The sequence below is a fragment of the Rhizophagus irregularis genome, chromosome 2 (assembly GCF_026210795.1).
Source record: "Rhizophagus irregularis chromosome 2, complete sequence".
NCBI lineage: Eukaryota > Fungi > Glomeromycota > Glomeromycetes > Glomerales > Glomeraceae > Rhizophagus > Rhizophagus irregularis.
The window spans coordinates 4473637-4494907 of record NC_089430.1 but is presented as its reverse complement, the minus strand read 5'-3'; the positions used below and the strand labels follow the sequence as shown (position 1 = coordinate 4494907).

General features: G+C 25.8%; 4 protein-coding genes across 4 annotated transcripts; 3 read left to right on the top strand and 1 right to left on the bottom strand.

Moving 5' to 3' along the window:
- Window positions 1–2385: 2385 nt before the first annotated feature.
- OCT59_012330 (uncharacterized protein) lies at window positions 2386–4454 on the top strand (the record flags this gene model as incomplete). Its single annotated transcript, XM_025309881.1, has 5 exons — window positions 2386–2422; window positions 2500–2678; window positions 2880–2948; window positions 3038–3157; window positions 3273–4454. 5 exons carry the CDS (start codon window positions 2386–2388, stop codon window positions 4452–4454), a joined length of 1587 nt encoding a protein of 528 aa, XP_025188596.1.
- Window positions 4455–9462: 5008 nt separating this feature from the next.
- Window positions 9463–11655, bottom strand: OCT59_012329 (uncharacterized protein; the record flags this gene model as incomplete). Its single annotated transcript, XM_025329805.2, has 5 exons — window positions 9463–10734; window positions 10824–10976; window positions 11073–11141; window positions 11359–11537; window positions 11619–11655. 5 exons carry the CDS (start codon window positions 11653–11655, stop codon window positions 9463–9465), a joined length of 1710 nt encoding a protein of 569 aa, XP_025188595.2.
- Window positions 11656–13546: 1891 nt separating this feature from the next.
- On the top strand, window positions 13547–15735 carry OCT59_012328 (uncharacterized protein; the record flags this gene model as incomplete). Its single annotated transcript, XM_066134377.1, has 5 exons — window positions 13547–13928; window positions 14002–14063; window positions 14152–14279; window positions 14356–14433; window positions 14517–15735. The coding sequence occupies 5 exons, from the start codon at window positions 13547–13549 to the stop codon at window positions 15733–15735; spliced, it is 1869 nt and encodes a 622-aa protein (XP_065989647.1).
- A 4066-nt stretch (window positions 15736–19801) lies between these two features.
- On the top strand, window positions 19802–20718 carry OCT59_012327 (uncharacterized protein; the record flags this gene model as incomplete). The annotated part of the gene is made up of 2 exons (XM_066134376.1): window positions 19802–20281; window positions 20362–20718. 2 exons carry the CDS (start codon window positions 19802–19804, stop codon window positions 20716–20718), a joined length of 837 nt encoding a protein of 278 aa, XP_065989646.1.
- Window positions 20719–21271: the final 553 nt, after the last annotated feature.

The window sequence follows — 21271 nt, the reverse complement described above, 5'->3', positions numbered from 1 at the left end:
GATTTTTGAGTTGATCACAAAATTCTATGTAATTGTATGAATCGTAATTAAGTTCACCATTTAATTTTACTTTAAAAGATTTAAAAGAGAAAAATTAAAAATGAACTTAAATATGTCTAAAATAAAATCATGAATATAAGCACATTTGAACTTTCATTAAATGATTATGAAAGGTTATACAGTATACTAGAGATTTATGCCAATAAAAATGATGTTAATACATATTCAATTATTTTACTTGATAGATCAAAATATTTTCGTACAAGTTTTTCTTGATAAATAATCAAGAAAAAGGATGGTAAGATAATTTTAGAAAACAAAGCATATAGTATCTCCGTATGTACTCAAAAATTATCTTGATTTAAATCAAAAAAATGAACAAATAACAATTATTGGAAATTTGGATTTCTTGTTTAAAAAAAGTGTATGAATCCTAAAATTTTGACTAATGTTGTTAATTCCAAACTCCATGAGAAATTCTTTATTTAATAAAGTGATGTTTGACAAAACATCTTTCTATTACAAATGATGTAAATAATTGGACGCAAAGGGGAAATAGACATGATATAAAAATTCGTTCCGATTTCTTTTATATGGTTATACCATATAAAAAATTGTACCTAAATAAAATGTTAGAATCCGTATGAATTCAAATTATAAGAATTCATGAGGATTCATATGAGTTTATTATTTTCTTAGATCATATTAGTGAAGTAGGATGTAAGGATCATACTGATGTAGATTACTTAATTAAGAAATTTGAAAAATCTTTACATCATAATAGTTGGTTTACAGTAATTCACTTTAATAACTCGTTTGTTAACCTTAAATTGTCATTTTAAACTTCATTTTAAAATGATTGAATGAAAATATTGTATTATTCATTAAAAGATCATAAAGGAGTACGCATTTTTATAACTAATTTTATTTATTATAAATAAATTTTATTTTTACAGTATGGAAGAATTTCCTAAGGTAATTACTGTTATATTCATACTGTATATATAATGGTCATAAAGAACCTTAATTTTTTTTTTAAAAAAAATATAAATTATAAAAATAATTTTATTAAAAATGGTGAAAGCTGGTTTAAAAATCATTCTAGCTAAAATATACATTTGAAAAATAAGCTAAAAAATCTATGAATGTGTGACTGAAAAAATTGTAAAAAAAGAGCCATTATATAAGAAAAATTAAATGTCATTAACCAGAACTGTATTAGCTTGAAATTGGATGTGGGGTGTTGACCTTTTCTTTTATGGATAATTTATCAAAAGGTTGTTTGTCAGGGGTTGCTTTCCATTATTTTGAGAATCCTAATCTAGTCAGGAAACTATTTTCTTTTATAGATGCTTACTGGTATTATTATAATTTCGGCCCTGAAAGATATGCATAATAATTTTTATATGAGGCTTTCTGAAGTCAAAATTCGGACTTCCCCAGCGTAACCTGAAAAAAATGTCACGAAAAATCACGTGACATTTTTTTGTCACAACCGTCACACCCCACTGCGCTTCCATTTTCTATAAGTATCTGAGGGACTTAGTTTTTTTCGAGTAGGTAAAAACTTATTCATCACACATTATTAGTCACATGTGCGCCACACTTAATTTCAGTCAAGTTGCGTAATGCCGGCCATTTCGTGACATTTTTTTCAGGTTACGCTAGGGAAGTCCAAAATTCGTTACTGCGCCTCATTCTCGGTGCAAATTATAAAACATATTTTTCTTAAACATACAAGGTATCAAATGACAATTAGTTTTTCTTAATCATTAAGTTTCAATTTAGAAATTTTATTCATTAAATAAAAAATGTTCATATAAAGTCACACATGATCCTTATTTCAGTCTTGAATACTTTATTACTCATATGATATGCACTTATATGCATTATACCTCATTTTATAAATGACTCAAAGTTAAACAATGATTTCTATGTTTTTCATTCTTATTCATACACCAATATCTAAATGGTGTTGTACATTAGAAGCATTACATGTTCTAGATTAATAAAGGAAAAATGTGTAAATTACGATATATTGCAAATCACATTATAATATCAATATGTGCCATATTAATAATCTTTTTTTCTTTTTTTGATAAAAATAATTGACACTAAATGAGTAAGTCGATTATCATTACTAAATCAAGCTACTTCTTGTAATATTGACGCAAAATTATTGAAAAAATGCAATATTAACAAAGAAGATGTAATATCAATTCAGTATTATTAAAGATTATGTAAGAGCAAATCTTTTTATTTAAAAACCCACATATACATTAGACTGCTAAACTTTCTGCCAAAAAACATAATTAATGCATATTACTTTCTGCAATAAAAACATAATTATAATTAATTCATATTATTTACTTTTATTTAATCAACATGAGCACTTCTGAGTTGAAATACTTTGGCCAAGACAGTAAGTCTTGAATTTGACTTGTAATCTTATTTAGTTTATTTGCTAATCTTAAATTATTTATTAATCTTTAAATTCAGTTCTCATTGCTTATTTAAAAGAACGAAAAAGTAAATCCTACCGTGGGTTTTTAAATTTACACTATGATGACATGATCACTTCCTCATCATCATTCTCAGACTGGAAGAATATGGATAATTATTGGGCATTCAAATTTCTAAGAGAAGCAGAGAGCCTTGGGCTGGATTTAAAAAAAAAGGTATGTATTTTTTATTTTGCAAGGTTAGGATTACTTCTATGAGGATGTGTTCTGATTAGGAGAATTACTGTCTTGTTTGCTTGATAACCACCCATGTTGGTAAAGGTCTGTTAATTTTGGAGGAGAAATTAACTATGACCTTCTTTATTCTAAATAAAATGATGTCACACTACTAATATCTTATTTTATTTCTTGCAATAGGTAAAATCAGAGCGTTCAGAAAAATGGGTGAAAATATACTGGGAAGGAATTTTTAAAGAACATAAAAAGGTGAATGTAATATTACAAATTCTTGCACTATTGACAATGGTAATTGATTATATATTCACTAAAGCCATTTAATATATAACAACTTACAGTCAATTGGTATATCTAGTCCAGTTTTTAACACATTTAGTCCAGCTTCTACTAGTGAAGTCCATAATTTAAGAAAGAGGAAAACCATAGATTATAATGAAAATCAGATGACAAGAAAGAATGTAAATATTTTTAAATGCTTTTTAAATGTTTTTGCACATAAAATTTATGTGAAATGATTTGACAGAAGGCTTTTACAATTAATATCTTTTCATTTTTTAATAATTTTTAATTCAGATAAGAAGACAATTCATCCAATCTGCAGATGATAAAGTCATCCAGTCTATTCAATCTAAAGCTGATCAATCCACTCTATATGCAAATGATGAAGAGTTTATCTATAATAATGAAAATGAGAATGAGCAAGAAATTGATAACTTAACCAATTTTGATCTTATTTATCATAGCTTAGACCCAGCAAAAATGTGGACTCTTAAATCTTCTGGTCGTATTGTTGAAAAAGTAATTTATAAATATGCACAAAATTTACCATATGAATCATGTTTACATTCCTTTATTATTAATGATGTTGATAAAGAAGCAGAATCTTTATTTCAAAAAGAAGAGTGGGAGGAAATATTTTCCTTTAACTTGCAAAAAGTACCAAAAATTGATAAATCACTTACTGATCTTATGAAAAAGTATTCTATTACTGACTTATCCTCATTTCAAAAAATCATTTTTGAACCTTTTTTACCTGCTAATACCTTATATTCCAATAAGGAACATTTTGATTTAAATTATATTCATCTTGCATACAGTATAATACACACACTTTGGGAAAATGAAGATTTCACTTTAGATTTATCAAGATTAGAAGAATGGTATCAATATAATATATGGAGTCCCCTTATTGATTCAGCATTTCATAATTCAAAGATCAATTTGGTATGGGGAGAAGGTATTAAATGCACAGCATCTAATGATAGAAAAAATAATAAAAGTTGTGATGGAATTTTTAGATTAAAAGGGGACAGATTAGAAATTGGAGGAATTGAAGCTGGGAGAAAATGGGAGGGAAAAAATGGAAGAAAATATCTTCAAGATTGTTTGAAATTAAGTAAAATGCTTAGAGATATGCTGGTACAACTTGTAAAAGAATGTAATGGTGATGAACAAATTATTAGAAAATTACAAACTGTTGGAATGTTACATAATGCTAATCAATTTCAACTTCTTACCATGGATATTCCAAATGGATATATATGTCGAATTAAATGTTTTGACATTCAGGAAGTTGCTGGCCAGATAAATAACCCTCCATTAGCATTTGTAATAAAAGATATATTAAGGGCAAAAGCCATTATGACACAAACATTAGAATTAGTACAAGAAAAGAAATCCAATCTTGATGATCTTGATGACTTTGATAATGATGGAAATGAAGTTAATAGATCAGAACAATATACAACTTATTAAACAATTACTTTCATATTTTAAATCATTACAAATTTTAATATAATACATGAATGCTCATTTTGCTATGTTAATATAGTAACTATCTTATTAAATTTAAATATCATTAACAACAAAATTATTTCTATAATATGAATTAATATAGTATCATTTATATTGTAGTGTACATTTTTTCAAGTAAATCATCAAAAGTATTGCAGTATAAATAATGGTAATTCTTAAATTAGTTACATTTTTGACTAAGAAAGTTGAAAAATTCTTTACATCAGTTGCAGTAAATATCATAAATATCATAGTTGATTTACAGTAATTCACTTTGAGTATTAATGCCCAGTAAAAAGTTATTGTTGGATTTTCGTAGAAAAAATGTAATGTTACAATTTTAGTACAATTATGAGCATCCATTCGTACAATATTTGTAATTAATTTGTAATAAACTTGTAAGGTTTTCATAATAAATTTGTTATAAACTTGTAAATTTGTATTATTTGTATTTTAAAATTCGCATAATAGGTATTATTTATTGCAAGTTAGTTACATTTTTATTTTACCATAATGAATTTCTATTTAATTTAAAAAATATTACTAAAAAGAAATCTCAAATTCGGATATCCTAAAGAAAAAAATGTGAATATGTAAATATACACTATGATGATACAGTACATTAATATTATAATTAAAATTAAGTAGAATAAAGTACTTACATTTATTTATTATTGTAATGTGTTTAAATGCTTAAAATTATTCATGTTGCTTTGTATTTGCGAGCGGGAAATTTACTGATGAAAAGGAGTCTTTACCAGTTTTTTGGTCTTGTGCATTAAAATAAAGCTAATTTTTCAATAAAATGTTTCGGTGCAAAATGTCAATACATAAAAGTGTTAGCTAAATTGGTAATATTACACACAAGTCAACAATCAAGTCATATGAACATAAAATCATATAGAACTGAAGGTAAATAAATAGGTTTATCTTCAATTTTATTAACATATCTTTTTTCCATGGATGACTTGGAATATGATTACATGACTAAAACTTCTTAACAAGCAATGAAAAGAAGATGATTGTTAACATTCATATTTTTATTAGATATTCAACAATACAGAAGACTTACCACTACACAAGGAGTTATAATGTGTAACAGCAACTCTAATAAACTCTAGCGAAATCATTTCCAATTCTCTTTTATTATAGAATCCATCAATTAAACCATCTTAATTGAGGGGAATAAAATGCGCCAATACTGCTGTTGCCTGGATAATGTTCCTGATGTTATTTTGAAATTCCAATATTGCAAGCAAATCATGTTGATTATCACAGTAATCTTATGGTAGAAATATTTAAAGACCTTTTGATAAACTCCGTGCTAATATTAAGGAGTGACATAACATGATGGCTCAGTATTACAACCTAAACAAAGTCAAATTCAGTTAATGTTTTGGAATATTCTAGCAAAGCAGAATTTATCATGTTTGTTAAAAAATATGAACAAAATTTGGTTTATACCCACTTTACCATTGCAAACTCCAATCAACTGATCAAAGGAACTTGGTCAGTTATAAAAGGTTAGTTGCTAGAACACTGTCTTAATTCTAATTCTTTTGCTTGTCATATACTTCTAAGGAAAGTCTACTAATGTGGATTATTTGGTGCTGAAAGAATATAGAGATTTATGTGGTGGTATATTATTAGTCAAAAAAGATTTCGATATGATTGATAATAATTAACAAAAATACATTAAAATAATAAAATTTACAAAATTTACATAAAAACCTGTCTTAATTTATAAGTAAACTATTTAGACATTTACCTTGATTTTTTAAGAAAATTTTATATTAACTATTCACCCATATCATGTTATATAAAAGAAGAAATTATGGAAGGAATGAAATGAGACATAAAAAAAATAGGTATGTAAAATATATAAAAAAAATATAGATAAAATGAGGAATAAAATCAAGACGCGTAAAAAAGGGAAATAAAGTCAAGAAGAGAGGAAAAATCAAGTGTAAAACAAAATTAAGACACGTAAAAAGAGAAATGTGTAAAAAGGAAATAATAAAATCAAAAAGAAAGGAAAAAATCAAATGTAAAATAAAATCAAGACGCGTAAAAAAAGGGGAATAAAATCAAGAAGAGAGGAATCAAGTGTAAAATAAAATTAAGACGCGTAAAAGAGAGATGTGTAAAAAGGAAAGAATGGAACCAAGAAAAGAAAAATAAAATGTAAAATAAAATCAAGACGCGTAAAAAATCAAGAAGAGAGGAAAAAATCAAGTGTAACATAAAATTAAGACGCGTAAAAAGAGGAATGTATAAAAAGGAAATAACAAAACAAGAAGAGAGGAAAAATTCAAATGTAAAATAAAATCAAAACGCGTAAAAAGAGAATAAATAAATGTGTAAATAAAATAATAAAATTAAGATACGTAAAAAGAAAAATGTGTAAAAAAAGAGAGGAATAAATCAAGTAAAACTGAAAAAAGGGAAGAATAAAATCAAGACGCGCAGAAAAGAGAGGAAAATATCAAGATGCGTAAAAATAGGAGGAATAAATTAAGCCGTGTAAACAAGATATGTAAAAAAGGGAGGATACATACTTATAAAAGATAGAAACATGTAAAAAAGAGAAGAATAAGATGCATAAAATAGAAAGAGAAAGATATATAAGAAAGAAGATGCATAAAGTAAGGATAATTGAATTAATAATTAAGATGTGTAATAAAATATATCAAAAGAAGATGTGTAAAAAAATTTATTAAAAGTAAGCTAAGTATTCCAAGTTTACCGAATTTCAGAAATAAAGCACAAATTTCTAATGCTAAAATAAACCATACAATTTTCATTTATTAAATGTCATAAATTTTAATAAATCTTACAATAATTATACGTTTAATTTTACAAAAAAAACAAAAAGTATTTAAATTTAACAAATACTAAACGAAAGTTAGACAATTATTACAAAAACTAAACAAAAACTATATAAATTTTATACAATGACTTTTTACTGGGATGATGAACAATTTTAAGTTATATAATTCATTTGTTAACCCTAAATTGTCCTTTAAAATCTGAAAAGCTTTGTTTGCTGCAATATGTTTGTTTATGCAACTCAAAACCAAATACTGTAACATTACATTTAAATTATATTACACTATTGATGTAATTAAAAAGAGATGGGAATCTATATGTCCTATAATTACTATTAAATTATACAGTTTTGTCTATATCACCTGCTAGTCTGCTACTTTACTATTTTTTTTTTATTTTTTATCAGTCTATACCCTAGCTCTATGAAGAAATAACTAAAACTAGACTACTCTTTTCTAAACCAACACACTACCAACTTACTTCCTGCCAACCTTTTTAAGGCCCCATTTAGTAAAGCCTTACATGAATAGCAGGATCAACATTCTAAGTTTTCCAAAATACTAGATGTACCAAATGCTTCTTTAATTTTCGTTTTTTCTTTAGATAGCTAAGCCTTTGGATACATGAGATTTCAAACAGCTAATTTTTTAGATTCTTTCAGGTTTTCTGGCACTCAGCTTTCCCATAAGAATCTTTTAATTTTTTTTATTTCAACAAAACATTTAATTTTCTTTTTATCTTTAGGATGGCTAGTTTTAGGGTTTTTTTTGGATTTCCTTAACACTCATTTTTTTATTTTAATTTAGCTAATGTTTTATTTATTTTCTTTTTGTTGTGTCTTTCTTAGTAGATTCTTTCAAATTTTTCTTAGCATATAGCATTTTAAATTTTTTATTTAATTTTTTATTTTAACAAAATATTATTATTTATCACGTTGTTACATTTCACGTGGAACTGTGGAAGATGTAATCCAGCCTATCAAATTTGTAAATAAAAAAAATTTAATTCAAATATATATAAAAAAAAAGTATCAATATATAAGAAGTAGAGAATGATGGCGCAGCATTTCAGTTTTGCACTCTATTTACGTTACTTACAGTGTAACTAAGAGTTTCCTTTATGGTTAAATGAGAGAAAAAAATACTAATGTTTTGATATTTCACTTTTAGTTTGGATACCTTTTGATATGCAAAACTTTAGTAACAAGTATTTTACAAAAAATTGTAATATAAAAATATTTCTGATATATTATAAAAGTAGATTAATTTTTACTAGTGATATAATTTCAGTTTATACTTTATATTGATAATATATCATTTAAAAATAGCTAAAAAAGATGAATATAGTTAAAAAAATGCATCATTAATAATATAGTTAAAAAAATGAATAGTCACATATAGTTTATTGCTGAAGCTGAAGTAAAACTTAAATTTTATCATTTTTATGTACAATTTTCTGATATACATTAACCCAAAATTCTTATAATTTTGATGGAATATATCAGAAATTATATCACTATTGACATACTGTACAATTCTAAAAATTTAACCTTTGATTCTGAATACAAAAGAGTGGCTTAAAATGCTCTTAGAAAGTGAGATCTGACTTACTCAAATCCTGGTAAATTTTCTTTCAAAATTCATCTGCCAGGTCTGGATCGGCACATAATTTTTCAGTAGATCAAGATAATTCTGGCCAAAATTAAGCTGGACAATTTTTTAGTCTGTATCTGTGTTAGGCTAGACTTTTAAGGTTAATTTTCAAGTGTGGGCTGTGCTGAGTTATAAAATATGAGTAAATGCCAACCTCAAAAATATATTGTAAATAACTAGGCAACTGAATATAAATAATTGTAAATAACTTATCAGGTAATATAAATGATTGCAATAAAATGTAACTAATTTAAGAATCACCATTATTTATACTGCAATATTTTTGTGAAAAAATATATATTAATTCACATTATAGAAATAAATTTGTTGTTAATGATATTAAAATCAATATTAACATAGAAAATGAGCATTCATATACTATATTAAATTTTTAATGATTTAAATATGAAAGCTATATTAATTTTTTGTAAACAAAAAATAGCTAAGATCTACTCTTAAATTATCTAAATGGAGTTTGTAAGTTTTACTTAAAGTGATTGCTTGAAAATTCGTGATGGAGTTTTGTGAGTTTCACTTAAAGTAATTGCTTGATGAGTTGTACATTGTTCTGATCTAATAACTTCTTTTCCATCATCATCAAAGTCATCAAGATCATCAAGATTGGATTTCTTTTCTTGCACTAATTCTAATGTTCGTGTCATAATTGCCTTTGCCCTTAATATATCTTTTATTACAAATGCTAATGGAGGGTTATTTATCTGTCCAGCAACTTCCTGAATGTCAAAACGTTTAATTCGACATATATATCCATTTGGAATATCCATGGTAAGAAGTTGAAATCGGTTAGCACTATGCAACATTCCAACAGTTTGTAATTTTCTAATAATTTGTTCATCACCATTACATTCTTTTATAAGTTGTACCAGCATATCCCTAAGCATTTTACTTAATTTCAAACTATCTCGAAGGTATTTTCTTCCATTTTTTCCCTCCCATTTTCTTCCAGCTTCAATTCCACCAATTTCTAATCTATCCCCCTTTAATCTAAAAATTCCATCACCTTTTCTACCAATTTTTTTTCGATCTGCATTACAACTTTTATTATTTTTTCTATCACTAGATGCTGTACTCATACCTTCTCCTCGTACCAAATTGATCTTTGAATTACGAAATGCAGGATCAATTATGGGACACCATATATTATGTTGATACCATCCTTCTAATCTTGATGAATCTAAAGTGAAATCTTCATTTTCCCAAAGTGTGTGTATTATACTGTATGCAAGATGAATATAATTTAAATCAAAATGTTCCTTATTGGAATATAAGGTATCAGCAGGTAAAAAAGGTTCAAAAATGATTTTTTGAAATGAGGATAAGTCAGTAATAGAATAATTTTTCATAAGATCAGTAAGTGATTTATCAATTTTTGGTACTTTTTGCAAGTTAAAAGAAAATATTTCCTCCCACTCTTCTTTTTGAAATAAAGATTCTGCTTCTTTATCAACGTCATTAATAATAAATGAATGTAAATATGATTCATATGGTAAATTTTGTGCATATTCATAAATTACTTTTTCAACAATGCGACCAGAAGATTTAAGAGTCCACATTTTTGCTGGATCTAAGCTATGATAAATAAGATCAAAATTGGTTAAGTTATCAATTTCTTGCTCATTCTCATTTTCATTATTATAGATAAACTCTTCATCATTTGCATATAGAGTGGATTGGACAGCTTTAGATTGAATGGGCTGGATGACTTTATCATTTGCAGTTTGGATGAATTGTCTTCTTATCTGAATTAAAAATTATTAAAAAATAAAAAGATATTAATTGTAAAAGCTTTTCATAAATTTTGTTTGCAAAAACATTTATAAATATTTACATTTTTTTTTGCCATCTGATTTTCATTATAATCTATGATTTGCCTCTTTCTTAAATTATGGACTTTACTAGTACTAGAAGCTGGACTAGACGTGTTAGAAGTGACTTTACTAGTAGAAGCTGGACTAGATGTATTAGAAATTGGACTAGATATCTATAAGTTATTAAATATATCAAATGGCTTAGTGAATGTTTATAATCAATTTCCCATACTAGTCAATAGTGCAAGAATTTGTAATATTATATTCACCATTTTATGTTCTTTAAAAATTCCTTCCCAGTATATTTTCACCCATTTTTCTAAATGCTCTGATTTTACCTATTGCAAGAAATAAGATATTAGCAGTGTGACAACATTTCATTTATGATAAAGAAAGGTACATAGTCAGTTCCTCTTCTGGAACTAATAGACCTTTACTGAACGGACACCTGAAATGAAGGCTATGGCGTGTTACCAAGCAAACAAGACAGTAATTCTCCAAATCAAATATATTATCATGGAGTTACCCTCACTTTGCAAAATAAAATACATGCACCTTTTCACTTAAATCCAGCCCAAGGCTTTCTGCTTCTCTTAAAAATTTGGATGACCAATAATCATCCATCTTTTTCCAGTTTGAGAATGATGATGAGAAAGTAATCATGTCATCATGATGTAAATATAAAAATCCACAGTAGGATTTATTTTTTCTTTCTTTTAAATAAGCAATGAGAACTGAATTTAAAGATTAGTAAATAATTTAAAGATTGACAAATAAATTAAATAAGAAGATTACAAGCCAAATTCAAGACTTACTGTCTTGACCAAAGTATTTCAACTCAGATGTGCTCATGTTGATTATTAAAATAACAAAAAGTAAATAATATGAATTAATTATGCTTTTATGGCAGAAAGTAATATGTATTAATTATGTTTTTCGGAAATTTAATGTATATGTGGGTTTTTAAATAAAAAAATTTGCTCTTACATTATCTCGCATTTATATTACATCTACTTTGTTAATATTGCATTTTTTTCAATAATTTTGTGTCAATATTACAAGAAGTAGCCCGATTTAGATATGATAAACGAATTATTCATATAGTATCAATTATTTTTACCAAAAAAAGAAAAAAAAATTAATAAATATGTCACTTATTGATATTATAATATGATTTGCAATATATCGTAATTTATACATTTTTCTTTATTAATCTAGAACATGTCTACCATTAGATATTGGTGTAACAATGAGGAAGAATGAAAAACAGAGTCATTTTTAAAATTTTTAAGGTATAATGAATATCATGTGAGTAATAAAGTATCCCAAAAAGATCGACTGAAAAATATATTGTAAATAAGGATGCATGTATGACTTTATATGAACATTTTCTATGTAATGAATAAAATTTCTAAATTGATTTACCTAGCGTACCTCGTACCTCACGAAAAATCACGTGACTGTTTTGTCACATACGCCACACTTTTCGAGGTGTGAAATCATTGCTTCACATAAAATAAATAAATAAATAAATAATTATTTGACACATAGTTAATTTCTTAATTTCTTAATGCCGGCCAATTTGTGACATTTTTGTCAGGTTTCGTTAGTGTAGTCATTAATGAAAATATCAATGAAAGGATAAATACTAATGTTTGGAACAAAGAATTCAGTTATTTTTTTTTCTTCAATGCAAGTAAAACTTTTTTTTGATTTATAGAATTTTTAGATCATCTTACCAAGGCGTAATCCTGGTCGGAATTATAAATTTGGCCTGAATTAACCTGCAAAATATACGAATATTCGGGTAATATCCGGATAAATTAGCTGGATATCCGGATAAACGGATAACGGATATCCGGATGGGCAGTATCAAATCATCATATCGTACCAGATATAAAAAAAAGAATAAAATTTTTTTGTATTGACATCATTTATTATCTTTGTTTCTTTATATATATACAAAAAAGGTATTAACCAAATCACGATTTTAAACTTTTTATCAAACTTTATGGCTAAAAATTTAATATAATCTTTTTTTTTTAATCAGTAATCGTTACAATTACAAAAAAAAAATCAACTATTTCTCAAACTTGATTAACTACAGTTTTCGTACTGTTTATCGTACTGTTTTTCATTCTTTTTCGTTTTTTTTTATTTTTTAATAAATTGGCAACATACATTCAATTCATTTTTACACAAAAAATTTTTTTCTTTTTTTGATCGTCATTGATCGTCATTCTAAGATATAATGGGATAGAATCGATGATCAGTAATATTCGGAACCGATAATTATTGGGCATGTATTTTCATTAAAGTTTTTTGTTTTTAGTTTAGTAAAATTTTTATATACACCGATTACATTCAACACATTACCAATAAAAGGTTTTTTCTAAATTCTTTTCTGTTCCTTTTCCTTTTTCATAACATATGACTAAAAGAAACATTGTACATTAAATTGTCGATACATCAAATAAATTATACCAATTTAAAAAATTGATTCTTTCGAATTTAACTAATTTCGGAATTAAAATGACCCATTTTTTTTTGCTATAAATTCGAAGAAATATGTAACATACGTAATAAGCGACTAAACAAAAATGGAAATTTAAACAATTGTAATTCTTGAAAAAAATAAATATATAAAGACATTAAGAATAATCCATTTTTCGTCCCTTACCTTTTGATTTTTTTTTTGTCAAAAGTAACGTACGTAAATAATATTATTATGTATTATAAAATAATGAAATTAAATCTCAAGAAGGTTTCGATCCTTTTTATCTCATTATTTGTAATTTGTTCATCGGCCATTCCAGCAAGAATTCATAATGTTGATAATGATGAACATCTTCATTTGAGAGCCTATACTAATGAAATTCAAAAGCGTCATGAACCGTTTAAAATTATTCAAACCGATTATTTTAAACCTTTTGTACATTTACCTTTTACTAATAAACCAGTAACTCGTTATTATCAATTGACATTAAAAAAAGTTAAATTATCTCCTGATGGTTTTGAAAGAACTGTTTGGAGTGTAAATGGTCAATATCCTGCTCCAATTATTCGTGCAAATAAAGGAGATAGGATGATCATAAATGTTGAAAACAAATTTGGTGATCCAGCAGGTATTTAAATTTTTTTTTTTTTAAAAAAAAACTTTTAAATATTAGATTCATTTTACTTCTTTTTAATTTTTAGCCGTCCATTGGCATGGTGTGTTCCAACATGGTACAAATTGGTACGATGGAGTTCCAGGACAAGTAAGTAAATTTACGATTATTTTTTTTTTAATGCTTGTTTTTTTTTATACCTTAATCAAAAATGAACTTTATTCAATAATAATATTAGACTCAATGTCCAATTCCAAATGATGTTTCATTTATTTACAATTTTACTACTGGAGACCAACACGGTACCTTTTGGTATCATTCTCATTTTATGGCACAATACGCTGATGGTTTACGAGGAGCATTAATGTAAATTAAGTATTATAAGTAATATAATAATTTTATATACATCTACATTGCTAATTGTATATTTAATAAATAAAAGTGTCCACGATCCAGATGATCCATATTTAAAAGAATATGATTATGAATATGTCATTACATTATCTGACTGGCATCATAGGTAAAAGAATTATACATAATTATAAAATTCGAAAATTTTATTAAAAATAATTTAATTAAAAGATTGACTTATTAATTATAAAGAACAACTGGTGAAATCTTACCAAATTTCATATCTCCAACTTATACTGGTAAACGACCCGTTCCTGATTCACCACTTTTGAGCGGTCGTGGTAGATATAACTGTAATGGGGCTCCAGATGGATCTAAATGCAAACCAAATGCTCCATTGGCAGTTTATAATGTTAAAAAGAATAAAAAATATAGATTTCGTATAATCAATTCTGCAGCAGATGCTTTCTTCATATTCTCTATTGATGAACATAAATTAAAACTTATTGAATCAGAAGGTATATATATTAAACCAACTATTATTGAAAAATTACCTATTAATGTTGGACAACGTTATTCTGTAATTGTTAATGCTGATCAACCGATTGGAAAGTATTGGATTCGTGCAACTATTGATAAAAGATGTGTCCTAATTAATAATGCGACAATTAATTTTAATTCTTCTATTGATTGGAATGGTCTTGGTATTCTTAAATATGAAGGATCAAAAAATGATAAACCTAAATCAAAAGAATTTCCCGAAAATTTCAAAATTTGTCGTGATCCTGATCCAAAACATTTGAAAACTCTTCAACCCGTTACAAAATATGATGGAAATGTTAGTGATTTTTTCAATATTACCGTTAAATTTCAAAGAGAAGGTGATGGAATAGTAAAAGCTGTAATGAATAATAGTTCATTCATACCACAATTTAATGATCCAACCATAAATAAAATTATAAGACATATCCCACCAGATGAATTACCAAAAGAACAAAATTCATTAATTTTTGATAATAAAAATGGTATAGTAGAAATTGCTTTATGGAATAATAATACTGATGAACATCCATTTCATATGCACGGACACGTTTTTGGCGTAATGTTTGTTGGTGAAAAAAATGAATATCCTGATGAAAAAAAATATGATAAGAAAAATCCTGTAATTCGTGATAATGTGACCGTTCCTGGTTTTGGATATTTGGTTATACGTTTCATCGCTGATAATCCTGGTATTTGGGCTTTTCATTGTCATATTGAATGGCATGTAGAACTTGGTATGGTTCTTCAATTAGTAGAACTACCTAGTATTTTAATGAATGAAACTATACCAAATGATGCTTCATCTTTATGTTTTAAAAATGATTATCAAAAGAAGAGAAATCCTACGACACCATTTCATAATCGGGAAAGAATGTTTAATCCTGTTATAATTAATGAAATTAGAAGAGATATTAATAAAATCAGATAGAAAAAAAAAAATCTTTTAGAAATATATTTAGATTTATTAAACATATTAGTAGTGAATAGGGATGGGACTTTATAAGTTTTTAGTAACTAAAATTTTTTATTTAATTAAATTGAAAATTTTGCTTTTTTTAATTTATAGTTAATTGATAAGTAGTAGTTAATGATAATAATTGTATTCTAATTTAATTGATTAAACTAGACTTATATGATTGATCATTTATCTTTACTTGAAAGTTTGAAAGTTGTTGGAATTCTTAATTCATAATTAATTAATTAATTGGAATTATATTTTTAAATTATTTCGAGTTATTGGTATCGCCAAATTCACCATAAAATATTTGTTATAATTTTTCCAAAGTCACATGTAACCGTCCGACTATTATTTTTTTTGCAGGCGACGCTAGGGTTGTTACTACATCAATGTCATGTTATGTTATTTTAATATAAACGAAAAAAAATCAACAGAAAAGTTATAAAAAAGCAATTAAAAGACAATCTTACCATTTTTGTATTAAAATTATCATCGTTATACTCACTATGCTAACAACATTTTTTAACTACAAGTCAGGGTAGCCATGATCTTTACTCAGAAGATTCGTTTCAATACCATTCAAAGTTTGCAAAAAAACTTTTTTGGATAACAAAAGCTCAACACATAATCTCTCAAATGGGAACGACACGACAATCAATTTTTGTGCACGACGAAAAGATTAAAAAATTTTTTTTTTTAAAAAAAAACGGTACAAACATTAATTTTAGGAAAAACCATGTTTATTTATCTTTTTTATCTTAAAACTACAATAAAATACTTACTTACATCTTTGCGAAAAATAAAAAAAATCACAACTCAACTAAACTTGTAAATTTATTTAATTTTTGTAAATAATAATACTAGATTTGTAAAAATTGTCCCCTTATTATTTGATGCACAAAAATTAATTCACCACAACAAAAAAAATACAATTATGTACGTCCATTATTTGATTAACTTTTCATAATGAAAAAATTTTTTTTTTTTTTCACGTTGAGAAATTTTCGATTAACTTTTTCATAATAAAATAAATTTTTTTTTTATACAAGGGGCGAAATTTTACATACAGCCATATTTACACGATAGTTTATTTTGTATTAAATTTATAAGTAATTATCAAATAGACATTTCCGTAAATATCGATGTTGGTAAAAACGTTGATAAAATCGACGGTGATAAAATATTGATAAACCACATAACGGTAAACCTTGGAATGTTGAAGATATAGACGAGGGTCAACTTAAATTAGATGATACTGTTCAACATGTTAAAATTAGTATACTTATGGTAAGTGATAATTATTTGATTATGTGATTATTAAATTTTGTTAATAGTTGATATTTATTTTTAGTAATCGATAACCGATATGAAAAATAAAAATAATTATATTTCGGAATATGGTTTTTCAAAAAATGGGAATAAGGAGAATAAGATAATAAATATAATAAAATTATTTTTAAAAATAATCGAGAATAAACTATAATAAATTAATAAAATTTTATTTAATTTTAGTTTAAAATTAAGAAATATTAGAATTTTTAGTAATGAAAAATTTATTTGTACAAAAGTTGACGATTTTAAAATTATTATTCATTCAAATCAAATTAGGAATTTATATTGCTTTTTGGATATAAATGATGGTAAATTTTGATTATTACTCTAAATACTCGTACTAATCCATTTAATTTTTGATAATTAACTATATAATTTTATGAATCATATTGGTTTATGTCCTTTACCTTCTTTATTCTATTGTATACCAGATAAAGGAATCTGCTTTACCTTATTTTCTAATACTTTTTTTTTTAAAAAAAAAGTAAATGGGCAAATGACTTTAATAATCTTTATTTAAAAAAATCCAAGATTTTGACGGATTTTTCAAAATCATTAAAATCATTTAAGGGTTTTATCATAACATATATATTATACAGATAAATATTTTGAAAATTATAAATCTAATATATTTTATTATGACAAGACGGCGAGTTCATGCGATTAATTCATCTTTGATTATATGGTTAGGTAGTTTTCAATAAAATACCTTTTCTTCGATAAATCAAGGTGGTTATCTATTAAAAATGAAAAAAGTTTTGTTCTCTGGTCGTCAGTAATTTAACTGATAAAAGGTTAAAAAAATCAAAGTTTGACATCGATTATTTCAAATTAAGCTCCGGATTTTAAAAAAATGATTGCAACCTCAAACATCAATTATGAAAATTGAAGATAATATGATTAAAATCACATGACATGGTATACTATGAATGAGCTTTATTCTTTTTAGCATGACGCAGGCGCTAGGGTTAATGTATAACTGGTTAAACCGGTTAAGGCATCTTAAAAGTCGGTTAGTTAAGATCATAATTCTGATCTCATTCAGCATATAATTATATAATACGGCCCAAAGAAATGTAATCATAGTTACGTGTTTCCACAGCTTATTCTATATTTTTTATTTATTTATTAATAGTTTAATACGGTAACAGTATATATTAATCTCTCATAAGTAAAATCAAAAATCGGTCCAAAAAATTTCTGAAATATTTTTTTTAATAATAACCGGTTACAAAAACCATATGTTTAACATCATTAAAGAACTCAAAAGAAATAACGAAATTGAATTTAAAGTATTGGAGTCAATAGTTTATGTCAAAATTTTATTGATATTAATTAATGTATTTTGGTGGGTTGATTAATATGTCATTTGAATAACAAAAATCATAATCGAAACGAAATAGTTCCAATGAGTTTTTAGCTTTAAAATTTAATTAACTCAATGTTACATTTATGATACACATCTCATGATTTATTTGAGCTTTTGATAACTTAATGATATTCTTAAATAATAAACCGAATGTCAAAATCTTGATATTCTTAACTAAAAAAAAAAGAAAATCGTGAGAAGCCTAAAATTTATCTATTTCATTTATTAGAACATTTTTTGGAGTTAGTTTTTCATAGAAATTAAAATGAGTTTAATAAAAATGTTGTGTCATTCAACAAACATTTTAATGTATTATAAAGTGTAATATTTACATGAGTAAAACTTTAATACTGTAATGTAATTATTGCTAATAACTTAAATGATTTCTAGATTTACCCGACAGAAAAAAAAAAAATTATTTGAAAATAATGAAAATTTATTATGAATATTGTCTATTTTGTAATTAATCTTCTCACATCACAGAAAGTCGCTCAAACACTATTCATGCTACGCTGTTGCTTATAAAATTAATTTGTATTGTGTGGTTTATATTTCGAGTTGTGCATTTTGGATAATTTTTTCCGGAAATTAGTATAATAAATTAAACTTTCCTATTTTTATCAAGTTAATTCTTGATTTGGAATTATTAAATTATAAAGTAAACTCTAGCGTCATCAGTTAGCAACCACCATCGATTTGTATTAATGTGATGCTAATTTGATTGGTTCCTTTTGGGTCCTGGTGTTTAACAATAAAAAAAAATAAAAAAAGAGGATAAAAATGTACATAATAAAATACCTAACTAATACATAATACATAACTAAATCACAAACAAAATTTATATTAACTAAAATTTGTGTTGGCTAAAAGGATCTACCTAGACTAACTTTATGTGCAGTACACCGTACGTCAAAAATCCGAGTCAAAATACTGTACCACCCGTTGAGCTACTAGTAAAGCATCTTTTATTAACCAACTAAAACTAGCACTTCTAATATTCAATTGCTCTCAATGACACAAGTCATACAATCCACAAGCAGTTATCCTGGAAATCTTAACTTTCAAAGCAAGGGTCCGCAGGAAAGTCGTGAATTCTTCCTGATGATCGTCATACCGCAGCAAATGATTTATATCGGCTAAATTTATGCCGATTCTTTTTTATCCTCATTGAGTAGATTTGCATATTTAATTGGTACAGGCACGGAGTCACACAGCAGATACAATTCAACGAATATTTATGTATTAGGTAACACTAAATTTTTTTTTTATGAACGTGGAATTCTTTTTCAAACAAATTTGAGACAAAATTACTTCTAACAGAATTATATTATAAAAATGAGCTTTATTAATGAAAACCAACTAATATCTGAACTTAATGAATTAAATATTTCTGATAAAGATTCTAATTCCGTAAAAATTAATCATGAAAATTGTTATAATCCAAAGAAACAAGAATTTTGGTGTAAAGAATGTGTTCCTCGTTGCATAATTGAAGGATGGACCAGCAGTGGAAATGATGATATTGATAATCTTATCAAGGATTCGATTTATAATGTAAGTTCGGAATATATTGATGATGATATTAAATATTATCCATCATTTCTTGAATGGGTTCCATTTGATAGATTTGAAGATATGAAACAAATAGGTGAAGGTGGATTTGCAAAAGTGTATTCTGCAACTTGGATTGATGGTATAGCAAAATACATTAAACAAGATGATGGAAATTGGATAAAACGTGAACCTGAATCCAAAAAAGTTGCTTTAAAAAAGCTGAATGGATCACAGAATATGTCAGCTGATTTTTTAAATGAGGTATATTTTTTTCACATGTACTTATTTATAATTTTAATAACTATTAAAATTAATTTAATTTATTTTAATTTGTATAATAGCTTAAAACACATCGGAAATTAAATTGCTTACAAAGTACTTCTTTAGGATTTTATGGAATAACTAAAGATCCAGCAACTGAAGAATTTATGATGATTATGCAATATGCAGAAAATGGTAATTTGAGAAATGTCCTTTCAAGTAATTTTAACAAACTTTCATGGGATGGGAAAATTACATATTTACACAATTCAGTAACAGACCTTGAATATTTACATAAATTAGGATATTTTCATAAAGATTTTCATAGTGGAAATATATTAAATATTAAAGGAGCTTCTTATATATCAGATTTTGGATTATCTGGACCATCAAATGAACAAAAATTAGATAATAAAATTTATTGGGCATCCCTATAGGATCATGTTATTTAATTTCCGCTCAATATTGCTAACGCATTACGTCATTTACCAAATATCATTTACATTAGTTTAGCTTAATACTGTACAGCAATTTGAAAAACTGTTACTTAAACTATATTAGTATTATCTATTGAATACAAATGTACAATTATTGAAAATTGATCCGTTTCCTTTAAAAATATCCTGTAAAGTTTCAGTTTCATTTATTGTCAATTTGTTGGATTTGTTAGAAAATGGAATTCGGCTTTCTTGATTGATTTCAGCTAATTTTATTAATAGAAATCAATAAAATAAAATAAAATAAAACAAACTATTAATAAATTACCTTTAAAAATTTCGCGTGCACTAGTAAAAGTTGATTTAAGTTCAATTGGTGTTAATGCTTGCTTATCTGGCATTGAAAAATGTGGCAAAGGTTCTAAAACATCTAAAATTCCATATTGTATAATTAGTATATTGAAAATCAATTTAAAAATTAAAATTAAAACTCACCCGAGCCTTCCATTTGATCATTATCTATAAGAACGTTCATTAAGTTGTTTAAACTAAC